General features: G+C 33.3%; 1 protein-coding gene across 1 annotated transcript; it reads right to left on the reverse strand.

Annotated features, from left to right (window-relative positions):
* LOC115448624 (pro-neuropeptide Y) lies at positions 1-14,667 on the reverse strand. Its single transcript, XM_030176111.2, has 3 exons — positions 14,576-14,667; positions 1,391-1,562; positions 1-826 (listed from the first exon to the last, which is right to left on the reverse strand). Exons 2-3 carry the CDS (start codon positions 1,555-1,557, stop codon positions 712-714), a joined length of 282 nt encoding a protein of 93 aa, XP_030031971.1. The 5' UTR covers positions 1,558-1,562; positions 14,576-14,667; the 3' UTR covers positions 1-711.
* Between the last annotated feature and the right edge of the window lie 406 nt (positions 14,668-15,073).

Raw genomic sequence — 15,073 nt, forward strand, 5'->3', positions numbered from 1 at the left:
GCCGTGGAATAATTTTGTATTCATGAGTAAACATTACATTAATACTGTTTAACCGTACACGATTACATGATTACAATATCGCAATAATTAAAAATAGTTGATCACCCAGCTTGACAACGATTTTTAATTATAGAAGTCAAGATAAATTAATTGACTAGAATTTCAAGACGGATTTGAGATGGACTAGCTTAGCGTCAAGGAATGGTAGGAAGTCTTGATAATAGAGAGATCGGGGAAGGAGTGATTTTGGGGTTTTGTATGGCGTCAGAGAGAGAGATGTCATAGGTATTTATCACTATGTCTTAATAAGTATTGACCACCATGCTCTACTTTGTCAAGAACGCAGCCTAAAGATCAAATTCTATATTTTAGAAACCAGCCAAATATTCTTGGTATCATAAAATAGTGTGCATGTCAAATCTTTGTTAGGTAATCTGGAGAGAGTCTAGAGTTATAGAGTTATTAATAATTGCGAATCTGCAAGGGGATATTCTTTTCTTTTTATTTAAATATTGAATTAAAATCTGTACGTTATATTTAAATTTTATAAAAAAATACATTTTAAGTTTGACACACGCTTTAAAAGACTTGAGATTAAATTAAATTTTCTGTAAAATGATGACTTCGGATTTGTAACATACAGCAATAACAAGGCGAAAATGGGTTAAGCCGGATTTTTAAACATAATCTAAAATGTCGTCATCTTGATGTTTACTTATAGCCGAGAGTTTTAAAAAGCTCGTCTTCGTTGATGTTGTGGTCGAAGAGTGGGCTTTCCCTGAAGATCACCGATGCGTCCGCTATGTGCATTTGTCGTTTGCCATATCTGTAACAAAATGTTTATTAACGCCATCTTATAGCTGTGAACAGAATTGCAAGGTCATGATCTGCGCTAGTTACAAAGTTTTCAATTGTTGTGGTATTGGTTCGACAGATGGCGCAATATCACGTTATGAGTTGGTGCCCAACGTGGGATTGAAAGATATATTTTTGGTTGACTATGCATCAAGAAATATGTATTATAAATTAATAGATAAATGTATAGTAAGTTTAATCTGGTGAAGTATCTTTAAAATGCGTAATGGATATGAAATATTAACTTACTACGACTTTATTCTAATGACTGCGGGATATTATACAGAATTGCTTTTTATTATAATTATTATCTGCTAGAATATTTCTTCCTAATGGAGGACTTATGATGTTATAAATTTAGGTGATGAGGGCAGTAGACACTTAACAGTACCAAAGCCATGTATGTTTTTTATTTAATGTTAGATAGCGTTTCTACTGTTTATATGCAGGCATAGAGCATTTTATAAAACGAGTGGCTAACCAAAATCGCCAGTCTTGGCACACTGCGTATTTTTTTTAAAAAGTATGTACTGACCTTCCTCGTCCATGCACAGAGTAATATTCCTGGAGCTCTTTCAAATAATTTGAGATTTGCTCGGCAGTGTCGAAGCGCTCTGGACGGCGCGGGCGCGGGTACTGCGCCTGCGTCGCGCACGACAAAATGGCCGACAGCAACAAAATGACGGACAGATACAGACGCATGTTGGCTGCAACAATATTATTATTTTAATAACATTATTAAAACTAAAAAGCTTATAAACCATAAACATAGCACTGGTCCCCGTTGAGAGTTGTAATTTTGTTTTAGTGATAGCATTAAATCGTTAATTTGTATAGAGCAAAGAGTAAGTTAATACTATTGATAAAACCGCACGTATGTAATATAGGTAAAGTCACTAATCTTAATGTCAGAAGATTTTGAATAAGAATTTTAAACAACTCTCCAGAGTATAATATTACAATTTATAATATTATGATTAACCCAAATCAGCGTATAGTGAGTTATTTTAAATCATAAGTATTATATAAATATACCACGCAATTATTTATGTTATAGCGGTTTATATTTTACAGCTGTAAGTCCATCATTATTTCTAATACGTTCAATATAATCCATATCGCCACCAATATCTGAACAATTCAACAAATCCAAATCAAGAAGACAAACAACTTTTATAATTGAAAGTAATTTTTAAAATAAAACGGAATAAATTGGTTTAAAAAACCCAAATCGAAATAAGTCAAATTAATATAATGGATACTGGTTATAATTACATAGTTTATTTCCTTATTAGATTAGTCTATTAGTGTTTATATGATAAAGACTCGAAGAGTCAGGGAGCGTGGAGAGATAAGTAAATGTCACGGTGCGATCAAAGTGGATCGGTAGCGATGTAATTGTCGGCGCTTTGTGGACTAGTATTGCAGTCGCGGTGGTTTAGCGACAATCCCATGATTACAATATAATGACTGCGTGTGCGTGGAGGGGAGATACATGTTGCAATTAATATGCATTTGTTTCATGTTCAGACTATTATGTTGCGTAAATGATTTGCGATATCGGATCTTAATCTTTGGAGGCCATCATAATTGGTGATTAAAGCTTTTAATCTTTTTAAAGTTTAGGATGAGCCCTATAACAGCTGTCATTGAAATCATGCCTATATATTTTTTTACGGTAGAATGCAATGTAAGCGATAACATATCATAATTTACTGGTGCAACTGGAGTAATAGTAAGGTAACCCTCCTTAAAACCGATCATAAGTTATTGATTTCGGAAAATAAATCGACAAAAATGGAACAATAATGAATACTAATCATTTATTTCAAGACGCTCTCAACCCCAAACACATTACTTCGACAACTGTTACAGGGCTCACCATAAATTTTACCACGCATAGTGTTTTATGTAACTTTAAAAATTGAAAATCCGCAAGGTAGGAAGCGACTATAAAATTTAAACATTAAATATGTTTTTTTTTATCCTATCTATCTCTAAGTTAAGTGCACTAAAAGTGTTTACGTTTTTGCAAATATTAAGCCAAGAACATTTAGTCCATTGAAATGTTACATTTTTTAGGCCTTACCTTGCGTTTTTTAGAGGACGCAATTTTATTTTTTAGAAGTGTAGGGGGGGTCAGTGTTAAGCTAAAACCAAGTTTGTGGGGTCGCCACCCTTGTCCCACGGCCGCCATCTTGGTTTGAAATGGTTTTTACGATGTATCTCTTAATCTATTTATCTGACAAAAAAAATTATAAACATTTTTGTTGCAAATTAAATTCTCTACAACTTTGGTCTAGTAACTTTTGTCGTAGAACTATAAATAAAAAAAGTTATAAGCGAAAATGTTAAGAATTCAATGTTAAGCAATGTCCATTGCAACGTCATCAAAACGTGTGTTTATAAGGTTCATAATACGTACAACACAAACCCGCGGTTGTCGGCTTGTACGCGAATTACTTGGATCCTGAATCGCTTTGAGACAGATGAAGCAATTGCTTAACATTTTTGCTTATAACTTTTTTATTTATATTTATACGACAAAAGTTACTGGACCAAAGTTGTAGAGAATTTAATTTGCAACAAAAATGTTTATAATTTTTTTGTCAGATAAATAGTTTAAGAGATACATCGTAAAACCATTTCAACCCAAGATGGCGGCCGTGGGACAAGGGTGGCGACCCCACAAACTTGGCTGTAGCTTTACACTGACCCCCCCTACACTTCTAAAAATAAAATTGCGTCCTCTAAAAAACGCAACCCCAAATGTAACTTTTCAATGGACTAATTAAGTAGGTGCTTAATAGTATCGTTATTTTTTTTAATTTTCTTAACAAAAGAGTTTCAATTACTTAAGGCGATACCACAAGGTCCATTTTCATACATTTTGTTTCGGCTTTAATCTGGGTAACTAAACAAGTATTGGCAAGTAAAGAATTTAATATGACGAAATTTTAAAGGCCGAAATATCCATGATTATTAATTATTTTTACATTTTTTTTTCAACTGCGAGAACTAATCACTAACAAGACGTGAATTTAAATTCTTTACTTGCCAATACTTGTTTAGTTACCCAGATTAAAGGCGAAACAAAATGTATGAAAATGGACCTTGAGGTATCGCCTTAACGAGCTTTGTTTAAATCCACGGCTCTTACAATTTGATTGACAGTAATTGTTTCAAAATTTTAGAAATTAGTTGAAGCCAGTTTCGTCATTTTCAGAGTAATTATAAACATCTATAAGCAACTAGTGACAGTTTGTTACGGCAATTTGCCCCGTGTATCTTACGCAACAAGACAGTTTCTACGCGACGCCTTTATCTCTGATCTAAGTGGCCCTTTTGACCCGTCAAGCCCGAAATAACCGCGATCCTATTTTTATAAATGGTTAAGATCAAATTGCCTATTCAATAGTTTACGTTGAACTCACAATGGTTTATTTTTGGCTGTTTGTTCGTTGCCATTTATATGCGGTCTCGCATTAAGTGTTTACGGTAGTGATCGGAACTTTAATGGTTAAGTCAAGGATACTACACTCCTTTACGTCCTGTATGTAAATCGTTTATTTGGCCTAATTTATTTAATAAAAGACGTTAAGTTGCCTTGTCGATCTTGAAGTGACTAGCAAGAAATTAGTCAGAAAATTCGATTTTCGACGGGACACATATTATGCAAATTACTACAATGATGTAGGAAATATCACATAGATCGTTAGCGATATTATAGAAAATACTTGACCATAAATAACACATAATTCTTTTAGCGTCAGTTTCATAGAGCACATTTCTATCTGTATAAACTTAAATCTAAAAAAATCCTTCGTCATATTTAAATATAAAACATAAATACCTTACTTGCTGTTAAAATATATCGGTTAATTGTCATATTTTAACAGTTTTAAGCTGAAAAGCCTTAACTAAATATTCATATGGACGTTATTATATTGAGCGTGTGGCGAATGAAGAGTGCTTGTTATTTTGGCGGGCATCGAGCGCTGCGCACACAGCTTGTGGGCTCGTAACCTCTAAAATAGACCTGGCGTTTTAATAAGCCTAGTAATTAATGTTTAGTGCGGCAAATATCGTAGACCTTTTAACAATTAAATATAAACAGATACTCTTAATAATATACATTGTTTTATTTTTATCACTGTCCTGTTATACGAACTATATCAAAAAAGGGAAGTCGTTGAGGCACAATAAATTTTAGTTATTGGAATGTTTTAAGGTGGTAGCTCAAGGTCCATTTTCATACATTTTGTTTCGGCTTTAATCTGGGTAACTAAACAAGTATTGGCAAGTAAAGAATTTAAATTCACGTCTAGTTAGTGATTAGTTCTCGCAGTTGAAGAAAAATGTAAAAATAATTAATAATCATGGATATTTCGGCCTTTAAAATTTAATATGACGAAATTTTAAAGGCAGAAATATCCATGATTATTAATTATTTTTACATTTTTCGCAACTAATCACTAACTAGACGTGAATTTAAATTCTTTACTTGCCAATACTTGTTTAGTTACCCAGATTAAAGCCGAAACAAAATGTATGAAAATGGACCTTGAGCTACCACCTTAAGGGAATGGTAAGGCCTATAATTTATTAGTCATCGATGCAAACAGTTGATTTAAGTTACTATAAAGTAGTATGTGTTTACCATGGTGCAGCAGAGCACAGTGACAATCTTACACAAAATTTTGATAATATTGTTTTTTTTTTGTAGATGATAAAACGATAATTTTATTGCGTTTAACTTTACAGTATTCATTTGTGAAAATGTAGGCTGTAATACTGCCTTTTTTTGTTTAGAACTTTGTCTTGCACCAGTCCATGGTTAAATTGCTTCACTTGAATTTCATCATCACATTTTAACGGTTCCGCTAACAAATACCTAATTCGTCAAAAAGAATAGCAGTTTATTTTGTACTTTAAATTACTTAGATTATTAATTCACTTAATCAATAAATGTAATTTTTTTCTTTAAGATGTGGTATCGTTAAACCACTTAAATCACTAAAATATCATAATACTTAACAATTTCCTTCTTTCATAAACATTTTGTCTGATGTCTGATGAATGGTTTACAATAATCACCTATTTCTAACATATGAAATGGTCCAACAAACATATATAAATAACCCACACAAGTATTTTATTATCTATACTATTATATAAAGCTGAAGAGTTTGTTTGTTTGTTTGTTTGTTTGTTTGTTTGTTTGTTTGAACGCGCTAATCTCAGGAACTACCGGTCCAAACCGAAAAATTCTTTTTACGTTGGATAGCCCTTTGTTCGTGGAGTGCTATAGGCTATATATCATCACGCTATACCCAATAGGAGCGGGGCAGTAATGGCTAATCTCAGGAACTACCGGTCCAAACTGAAAAATTCTTTTTGCGTTGGATAGCCCTTTGTTCGTGGAGTGCTATAGGCTATATATCATCACGCTATACCCAATAGGAGCGGGGCAGTAATGGCTAATCTCAGGAACTACCGGTCCAAACTGAAAAATTCTTTTTGCGTTGGATAGCTCTTTGTTCGTGGAGTGCTATAGATTATATATCATCACGCTATACTCAATAGGAGCGGAGCAGTAATGGCTAATCTCAGGAACTACCGGTCCAAACTGAAAAATTCTTTTTGCTTTGGATAGCCCTTTGTTCGTGGAGTGCTATAGGCTATATATCACCACGCTATATTCAGTAGGAGCGGAGCAGTAATGGCTAATCTCAGGAACTACCGATTCGAACTGAAAAATTATTTTTGTGTTGAATAGTCCTTTGTTGTGGAGTGCTCAAAGTTATATATCATCATGCTATGACCAATAGGAGCGGAGCAGTAATGAAACATGTTGCTTAAACGGGGAAAATTATGAGTTTTGAGCGCTTCCGTTGCCTGCGCTGCGTAAACGGTTAAAGTTATGCAACAATGATGTATGACGGGATTGTTTCACTTAAAAAGTTCTAAAAAATATATTATAAAACAAAGTTCCCCGCTGCATCTGTCTGCCTGAACGTGTTAAACTCAAAAAGTACCCAACGTATTAAGATGAAATTTAGTATGGAGACAGTTTGAGACCCCGGGAAGAACATAGGCTCCCGGGAAACTACTACTTTTATAACGGAAAACTTTAGTCTGAAAAACTTTATAACGCGGGCGGAGCCGCGGGCAAAAGATGTTTAATAAATTTGTAAAAGGGAACCAGGAATCGACTTATACGGAAGCTCGTCGCTGGTAGTCATCACTTAGTTAGTGAAAGGCTGGTAGGATAGCTAGGTTAGAGCCTATTTATCCTCACCGGTGAGCACAGCGGATTTTTTGTATAAAAATATAGGTGTATATTTCTCCTTGGGAGGTAATCCCAGTCCGAGTTGGCTTTTTAGTGACATTATGCTTTTTTAATTTTACTTCTAGCACTAAATGTTTGTAAATATACGTATTTATATAAGTATATAACTGTTTATTCTAATAATTATAATTATCATATATCTTAACCTGTCACAAGTGAAACTAGGTTCGCCTACGAAAGTAATAAATTTATTTAGTGACGCAAAGCACCTAACCGTTTTGTTTCGTTTGCCCAAATGCCTATAAGTATATTCAAATACAAAACCATATATGTTTACAAATCAATGTTGGCCATCTAAAAAGCAATTTAAATCCCCACATCCAATATTAATATCTCGAAGCACGATAAAACTGTAAAGAACAATTTGCCCCACAATTTGGCGGGTTATTGTGAAACGCGGGCAACTCGCCGCGGCTGAATTTACCCGCACGCCCAGCTCAACAAGTTGTAGGGATGTAGTTTTGCGAGTTTATCGATATCGATAATTAGTTAGAGCATAAGCAGTGAATTTAGTGCAATATCTACAGCTAGGTTGGATACTCACCTATTATAAGAGAGTGTATACTCAATATTAATTGTATAATTTGTTAAGAATGTAATCTAATCTTAATTGTTGATTTCTTTATTATTATGAAGGCAAATAAGGCGATACATATTATGCATCTGATGAAGTTATTTACTAAATGTTTTGACACATTTTACATTTACTAAATAAATCGCTATAGCAAATTAAAACTCAACCCTCTCGTGTAAAATTTAAAAAAAGATGCCATTTTTAAAACCATCGATAAACTATTAAATTTCGTAATTAAATATGTTGCAAGTTTAAAATATACATTTTCTATAAGTTCTACTAAAGATACGATGTCGATAAGTGCATCGCATCCCTACGCTGTTGATTTGTCGAGTTAGTAACAATGGCATACAATTTCTCGTCGATGCTAACGGTTTTTTACCTGTATTTTTCGTTTAACTATCTGCCAATTGATATTTGACTCTATTGTAAAAGTTCATCAGAATGATTTTTTTAAAAAGTCGTAGGTCAATATTGTTTTAAATATCCACCATTGTAATGCATTCATATGTTTTTTTTGTTATATAGGTGCTCACTGTTTGTCCATTTGGAAGTGTGTGTGGCGTAGTGAGTGTTGAGTCGGCTGTGAAGCGGCAGGCAGTACGTTTGATTCCGTTACCAATACATGTTGGTATGATCTGTGTAATCTTCAATTAAGTATTTGTCTTGAGTGTGAGTGTTCGCTATTTTAGAAATTTTATTCATAAACAAAAAAATATTCACGCAAAGCACCTCCAAAATATTCATCTGGTAAAATCTGCCTCCGAATGTACATTACTTTTAGGAATATTCTTAATTCTATAATTTCCATTTTATCAAATTTAAAAAAAAAACATACCTAACCACCATTACATGCATGAAATTTTAAAAGATTTCATGTTGTTCGTCTTTGTTTGTTATCTGATAACTCTTAGGATTAAATCTTTTTAGCATGGTTTAAAGTAATCAAAGTAGAGTGGGCAGGCGCGTCTAGACGTCAAATATTTCGTAGTATGTGTAGGTGTGAAGCTATTCTATTGAATAGATGCTCTTATCAATGGCAGACATTTCCGACGACTTGGATTTTTCTTTATCTTATGTTTTTGAATAAAAAATATTTCGTTTCAGATGTAAAAAACAGATAATATTTTAAAAAAGCTAAACCTCGAACATTCATAACGGTTTAATTATTGCATCAAGCGTAGGGGAATTATTCCAAGCGGGAATGCTCATACAAGCGATGATTCAACGTCGGCAAAAATATATATATATATATTTGCAATTTTTAAGCATTCTCTACCAGTCCACCTGAGGTGGCGCTGTTACTCATAACCTTAGATAAAGTTTGGTTAAAGTTTAATTGAAAAAAAAAATAAATGTTGATTTATATTATTCTCCTGTACGTATTATGAACTAAGTTTACTCACGAAGCTTCTTCAGATATGCCTTACACGCAAAGCAAACCAACTTCAAGTACAACATTTAGAAACTATTTTAAAATTAACGCACGGTTTCCATTTTTGAATAACAAACGTCCCACGTTTGCAATGTGGCCAACTCAAAGGCGTAAATTCATAGAACGTCGGATATTATTTTCACGGTTGGCAACACATTAACTAGAAAACGGAACGTGAGGCAATATGGCGGGCCGGCGGCAGAAATGGCGACAACTTTAGCGCATTAAAGTTTTAAGTTTCGTTGCTTGTTAACAGACGTAATTACTCTTGCTTTCTGCTAAACTAAAAGTGGCGATGTAGGTTGGATTTGCAAGAATAAATGTTAGTACCGTTTTTTTGTTCAATGCCTTGTAATCGGCAAGAAAATATTTCATTTTATTTTTAAGAATAATTTTTTATATTCATAGAATAAAAGTAAAATATTTACTTGTACAATTTCATGTAACTTCAAGTATACATTTTGAAATGAAAACCTCGAAAATACAATCATATTTTTCAGTTTTATATCGACATTTTATAAGTACATTATATTCATAATGAAACTGGAAAAAGACTGCCAAAAAATTCACTGTCCTAACCGATTGCCTATTAATCTTCAATCGCTTCTGGCGACTCGCACAAAATGGTCCCCGAAGGAAATCAACTGCTTAAAACACTCAAGACATGTGCGATCTCAATTTAAGCTCACTAATAAAATATTTAAGACCTTTTTAATGGAATTTAAACGGTTTATAGCTTTCTAGGCCTTTGATTCGAGTTACTTTGGCGTTTGAGACATTTTCCTTTTGGTTCTTACTTTAATTAACAGTTTAATCTGATTTTACAACTTGTGCCTACAACTTGGCCGCGAGAATTTCCTTCGTATTAGGGGAATTAAATAAAAGCACAACTTCTGCGAATGCCTTTTCCACCTGAGCACTGCGTCTGATGTCGCTAAGATAAGCCCGTCCGTTTTTATATTGGAGACCACACATGAGTGTATTCTTAAGAATATAAATATTACTACACATTAACCCGGCGCAACGAACGTGAACGAACGAAAGTGAACGACCTGGGACATCGCTATATACAGAACCCTTCTTAAATCCTTACACAGACGTCTAATGTTCTACAAAATGCCAATTTAACTTTCCCTCACAAAGAGTTGTACTTCAAGTGGCGGTTACGACATTCCACGTGCAATTCGGGCTGAATTAACAAATGGAGAATATGAAGAATGCCGTAAGCGGCGTACTCTGTCGTACACTTATTGAGATAAACATCACGTTTAAATAGAACCGCTAAAAATAGAGGACAATGCAGGGTCCTACACAATTTATACGATAAACCCTTTTATTCCAATTATGTTTTATTATATTTCGAAGGATTGGGGATTGATTGGTTTTGGGTATTCTTACCGGATGAATGGAAGGAAACCCTGGTTATAATCTCCTGTTTTGATAATTACTTTGATAAATAAATGAGTGCTTATTGAAACGGTAACGCTTTTTATTATTGTTGGATGACATATTTTTAATTTTATCTTGCAATAGTTTCCGTTCGTTAGATTGTACCAAGATCTTTGATGCACGAGTTGGCTGGCTTATAGTTTGAACTATGATTTAGTTGAAGTATATTCTGTTGTCCTAGCAATTATGCAAGCTAAAAGGCAAGACCCTAGCGGCCCTTCACCAAGCTTTGGATCAACGTTAGATAATGGTTTTAAATCGAATTCTTCTAATGGGAACTGCTTTGTAGTTTGAGAATTGTTAGTCGACAGTAATAAAATAAATGTATAATTTATTATTGTACATTTTTATAGTATCACCATGCTGGTCTACTGTAAATAAAATACTCTAATGTGCTACTCTACCAAAACTCAATAATACGTTCCTGTGGATCTTGTCGCTTAGAGAGGTGGGTGTAGGTTGTGGACATGCCTAGGCTATTTTGAATTGAGTGTCGAGACTGTACAGCGTGTTTTTGAAGAGGCTACTTCACATACTGACGTTGTTCCAATCACATTATTGATGAAACAATACATTTAATTAATCGGCAGTTGTTTTCAGGGTTAAAGGATATTGTGGATTGTATTACCTGGTATTAAGTATTACGTGGTTTCGAAGTGCAAACAATAAAATACAAAATTCATGGTTGTATTAAGTACTACTGGGTCGTTACAGTAGAAAAATCTATTTCTGGTGCAATGAAGCCACGTACGAGCATTGTTTTGCTTTATGGCCGATTTTAATAAATGATCCCAATCTTAATCTGCACTCCGATCCCGATAATAAACCAATCAAAATAAGTTATTTATAAGTACACCAAAAATACTTTATTTTGATTGATTCATTTTTGCGATCGAACGAAAAAAGGGTTTGGGATTGTTTATTGAATTTGGCGGATAAAGGTAATACCTGATCATTATGAATCCTAAAATATAATTTCTTCAGTGTGACGAGCGAATTACAAAGCCTCTTAATGCTTGACAATTAATACATTTGTGTGTGGTCAGTAGTTCAATCTATCAGCCGTGATTTGCTCGTCTCTATATTCAGTCTCATAAAAAAAAATATACCAAAATACGTAGACAAAGTTGCAAGCAATGCACGCTCCTATTTCTCCTTGTCTTATGATCAAGGTGATAATATTATTATGACGCGAGCCTCTCATATCGGCAATAAAATCGAATCACCAAGAAACTCCGCCGACAAAACAATCTATCACTGATAATATTTGATAAGGAGTGACAAAACTATGATTAGTTCGTTTAAAAACTTATTACGTTTATTAGTATTTATGATAAAAGGGTATAGTATTCAAAATCCTTTGTTGATCCAGTTGTATAATAGGTAATAATAATCTGTGTCCAAAGCTCCATAAAATGACTTCTGATCGATACAAATAGAATTATAACTGTTGTTTAGAAATTTGGAAACGAAACTCTGTAACTTGATTGTATTTTATCAAAATAATCTATTTACAACGTTTAGCAAATATCGCAGTGAAAATTGTTTCCTCATTGGTTTGTTTTTGGATTTTTTAGACTTTGTAGACAAATAATACTAAAAAATTATCTATCTAATACTAATATACATATAGCTAAAGCATATAAACAGAAAAATTCGAACATATTCAAAAGTAAAAAAATAATTATATCGCCTTTACACGTTTTTATTTAAATAGTGTTTTTTTTATCTAAAATAAACATTAAATCGTAGAACGACGCAGAAAATGAAGGCAAAACTTACAAAATTACAACGAATCAAGTGCTATCATCCTTTTGAAGTCAGTAAAAGATAAAATAGACCATGTTCAGATAAGAATAATAATTTTTGTGTAGATAAGAAATATATCGGCGATTTGTAGTTCTAAATTTCTCCAGATATTTTAATCTTAACAAAACTAGAGATGACTACACCTCGACAGTCGACATGCACGTCAAAAATGTGAATGTAGTAGTTGCGCCTCTGTCAATCCCATCGGGAATAAGACGCGAGTATAGGGCTATGTACTATACCGTCCAGAAATGAATTACAGAACATTGTAATTTACATGGCACTGCACTGTAGTCTTCATCCTGAGACAGGCGCAAAGTACAATTTTGTATCAGCGAGAGACTGGAATTTGTCTCCAATATGGCGATAGGCTCGTTCCCTATCACATCAAGGAACGGAACACTCATGGCGAAGAATGAGTACCCTGGTTGCACCCCTTCGGAGATAACGATATGATGTTTGTGTGTACAATTTTATATTTAGCCTCTCTTTTTTTTTAATTAGCTTCTCGTATGAGGGATTCCGGCTGGGCGAGTACCGCTGCATTGTGTATTTCTGCCGCCAAACTGCAGTGTATTTGAAAGACGTAGAAATTATATCTAGAGGTCCTGGGAATACCTTTTTTACTATAAGTTATAAATTAGGCACATCTGTAGTATTTATAGCTGAAGAGATAGTTTTTTGTTGTTCATCTGAACGCTCTAATCACTGGAACCCGAAAGTTTAAACCTATTCTAAAAATTAATTAATAGTTACTTACATTATGTTTGCGTGATATTTTTATTCCATTAACTATATACCGCCGGAATATATTTAATCGAAACTAATTATTTTGTAACTTGAACACAATAACATAATATATTTTGGGAAAAACGCTCACAAGCGGATATAAAATATTACAATAGTTGTATATCTAACCCTTACATATTTTTAATTATAGAAAAGTATAATCAGTTATTTATTTGACATGACATGAAATGGCCGAATTAATTGCGAAAAATCTTTAATTATAATGTTAAGCGAAATTTCAGTAAATATATTACAGGCTATGAAATATATGTGCCACCGAAAAGTAATGCAAATAAGGTCTCACGTGAAGAGTCGGTGATACAGTTATTATTACACGTAAAAAAAACTGTTAAAGGCTAATGTTTCATTTGTCAGTTTACTGAACTTATCACGCTAATATGGAACGTACTGAATTATGAATAATATTGTTATTATTTACATATATTTCGATGGCATCGCTTTTAAAAAAAAAATTGCTTAATTATTGTTCCATTAAATATTATTTATAAATGATATAAATAAAATATTTCTGTATAATTGAAAGACGCATCAAGCCAATATAATTTTGTAAGATTTCCAAAAGCGATTTTTTATTCGACATAAACTTAAACTGAACGCTTTTAATACCCTTTCGAAATATTTTGTTCTTGCATTGGAATGTATCCCCAAAAAGGAAATAGGTACTTGAAGTTTATTTGGCTCTAAGAATAACCGCAAATGATTTATTTCAGTCTTTCCTTTATATCCCTAAATGATAATAACTGGCAGCTACTTATATATAAAAAAAAAACTAGGTAATTACAGATTCCACGTCTTTTGACGAATCGATGAAGTTATTTTTTGAGTTACTCTGCCAAGTCAATTCTTTCTTATAAATGGATGGGTCTAAAAGTATTCTTTTAAAGATTTTGCCATTTATCCAGTACCTTTACGGTTGGTGGGAATTTTTTTGAAATAAATGACCAGCGCCCATGCAAAAAGCGGACATGTCTTCCGCTATAACATTTTTTTTAATTACTCTATGTTGAGTTGAATCCATAATATCTTTAGTGATTAAATCAAAATATTATGGTTTATTCCTATGTGATAATAAAAATACGTTTACATATTTTGAGAGACCAATTTAACATAAATTGAATTATTTATATATTTTAAATAAAACTATTTAAAGAAACCTTCTTCGTCATAACTCACAATGGCCATAAAATACAACAATTTAAAAAAAGAACAAGTTTCGAAATATAAAAATCACTAGTAAAAAAAGGTACAAAAATACACTGACATCGAAAATTAAACATTATAAGGCACGTACCTGATATTTTCGACTTGGTTTAATTAAGCTGGTCCCGAAGACCTCTCGCGCTGGCGGCTTGGCTCCGAAGTGGGTAGGATAGGCCACGCGGCGGCTTTTATGGGCCACATGCGTTGTATGCGCGACAGGTGGGCGGGACGTGGCACAGAGTTCAGAGAGACTCCTGATTACGGACATTATATTTTTTTAATTTGGTTACCCTAAGGACCTTAAGTTTTGGAAAAATATTGTGGAGGCTGTAATAAATTAAGTTTTAAATATGCTTTGTTCTATCCTAGAATTTTATTTCTTTTGAAATCAGTCATATCCTTAACGTAATTGAAAAAAATATTTCGTTAAAATCTTATTTTTTACTCAAATTAACTACCATTATACCTCTAAGTACCCAATACCTATGCTAGTGCTATAAGATTTTTGTTGGTAGAGCGGCGCTGTACTATGGAGCATGGGCGGCCTAACCAGAATGGTCATAATTTTAAATGTAGCATCGTGAATCAT

This window comes from Manduca sexta, chromosome 18 (assembly GCF_014839805.1).
Source record: "Manduca sexta isolate Smith_Timp_Sample1 chromosome 18, JHU_Msex_v1.0, whole genome shotgun sequence".
Taxonomy (NCBI): Eukaryota; Metazoa; Arthropoda; class Insecta; order Lepidoptera; family Sphingidae; genus Manduca; species Manduca sexta.

Coding starts and splice junctions, on each gene's coding strand:
- LOC115448624 (XM_030176111.2), bottom strand. CDS start 1,557: ATGCGTCTGTATCTGTCCGTCATTTTGTTGCTGTCGGCCATTTTGTCG. Junction 827..1,390: donor TCTGTGCATGGACGAGGAAG/GTCAGTACATAC, acceptor ATTTTGTTACAG/ATATGGCAAACGACAAATGC.